Source organism: Penaeus monodon, chromosome 20 (genome assembly GCF_015228065.2).
Source record: "Penaeus monodon isolate SGIC_2016 chromosome 20, NSTDA_Pmon_1, whole genome shotgun sequence".
NCBI classification, from domain to species: Eukaryota; Metazoa; Arthropoda; class Malacostraca; order Decapoda; family Penaeidae; genus Penaeus; species Penaeus monodon.
In genome coordinates, this window is record NC_051405.1 from 44251995 (window position 1) to 44252552 (window position 558).

Sequence of the window (558 nt, forward strand, 5' to 3'; positions counted from 1 at the left end):
CATTAAAATAATGAAATTTTAACAAATTACTAGGTTCACACACAACCTACTGCGACTGTAACTAAAAATCTGGGCAAAGACCACTTGGCATCTGGTGTCTCTAGTTCCTTCCTCATAAACCAATGAGGGGATAATCTCAAACCCAAGAGCCAGAGATAATCAGAGATAATGAGGGGATAGCCAGAGATAATGAGGGGATAATCTCTAACCCAAGAGCCAGAGATAATCAGAGATAATGAGGGGATAATGAGGGGATAGCCAGAGATAATGAGGGGATAATCTCTAACCCAAGAGCCAGAGAAGGCTCCCGTAACAAGCGGCTCTACCTGCAGCGACTGAGATTTCTGGCCCACTAACTCCTCCACTCGAGCCTGATAGTAGTCGTGGAGTTCCTGCTTCCTGACCGTCATTTTTGCCGCCAGGTCCTCTACTTGTCTTTCGAGCTTTGCCTGCCATGATGAAAACCAAATCAGCGATCTTTTCGGACTCTTAGGTTTAGAGGGCTAAATCACATGGGACAGAGTACATCATTTCAGCAGAGAAGAAAAGGGCCATGGG

The 558-nt window shown here is 45.5% G+C and overlaps 1 protein-coding gene across 1 annotated transcript in view; it reads right to left on the reverse strand.

Annotated features, from left to right (window-relative positions):
- Positions 1–558, reverse strand: part of LOC119585859 (uncharacterized protein YGR130C-like) — a gene marked incomplete at its 3' end in the record, with an annotated part of 16010 nt that overhangs the window by 10361 nt on the left and 5091 nt on the right. Inside the window, 1 exon segment of the mRNA XM_037934591.1 lies at positions 327–449. Coding sequence (XP_037790519.1) covers positions 327–449 — 123 coding nt within the window.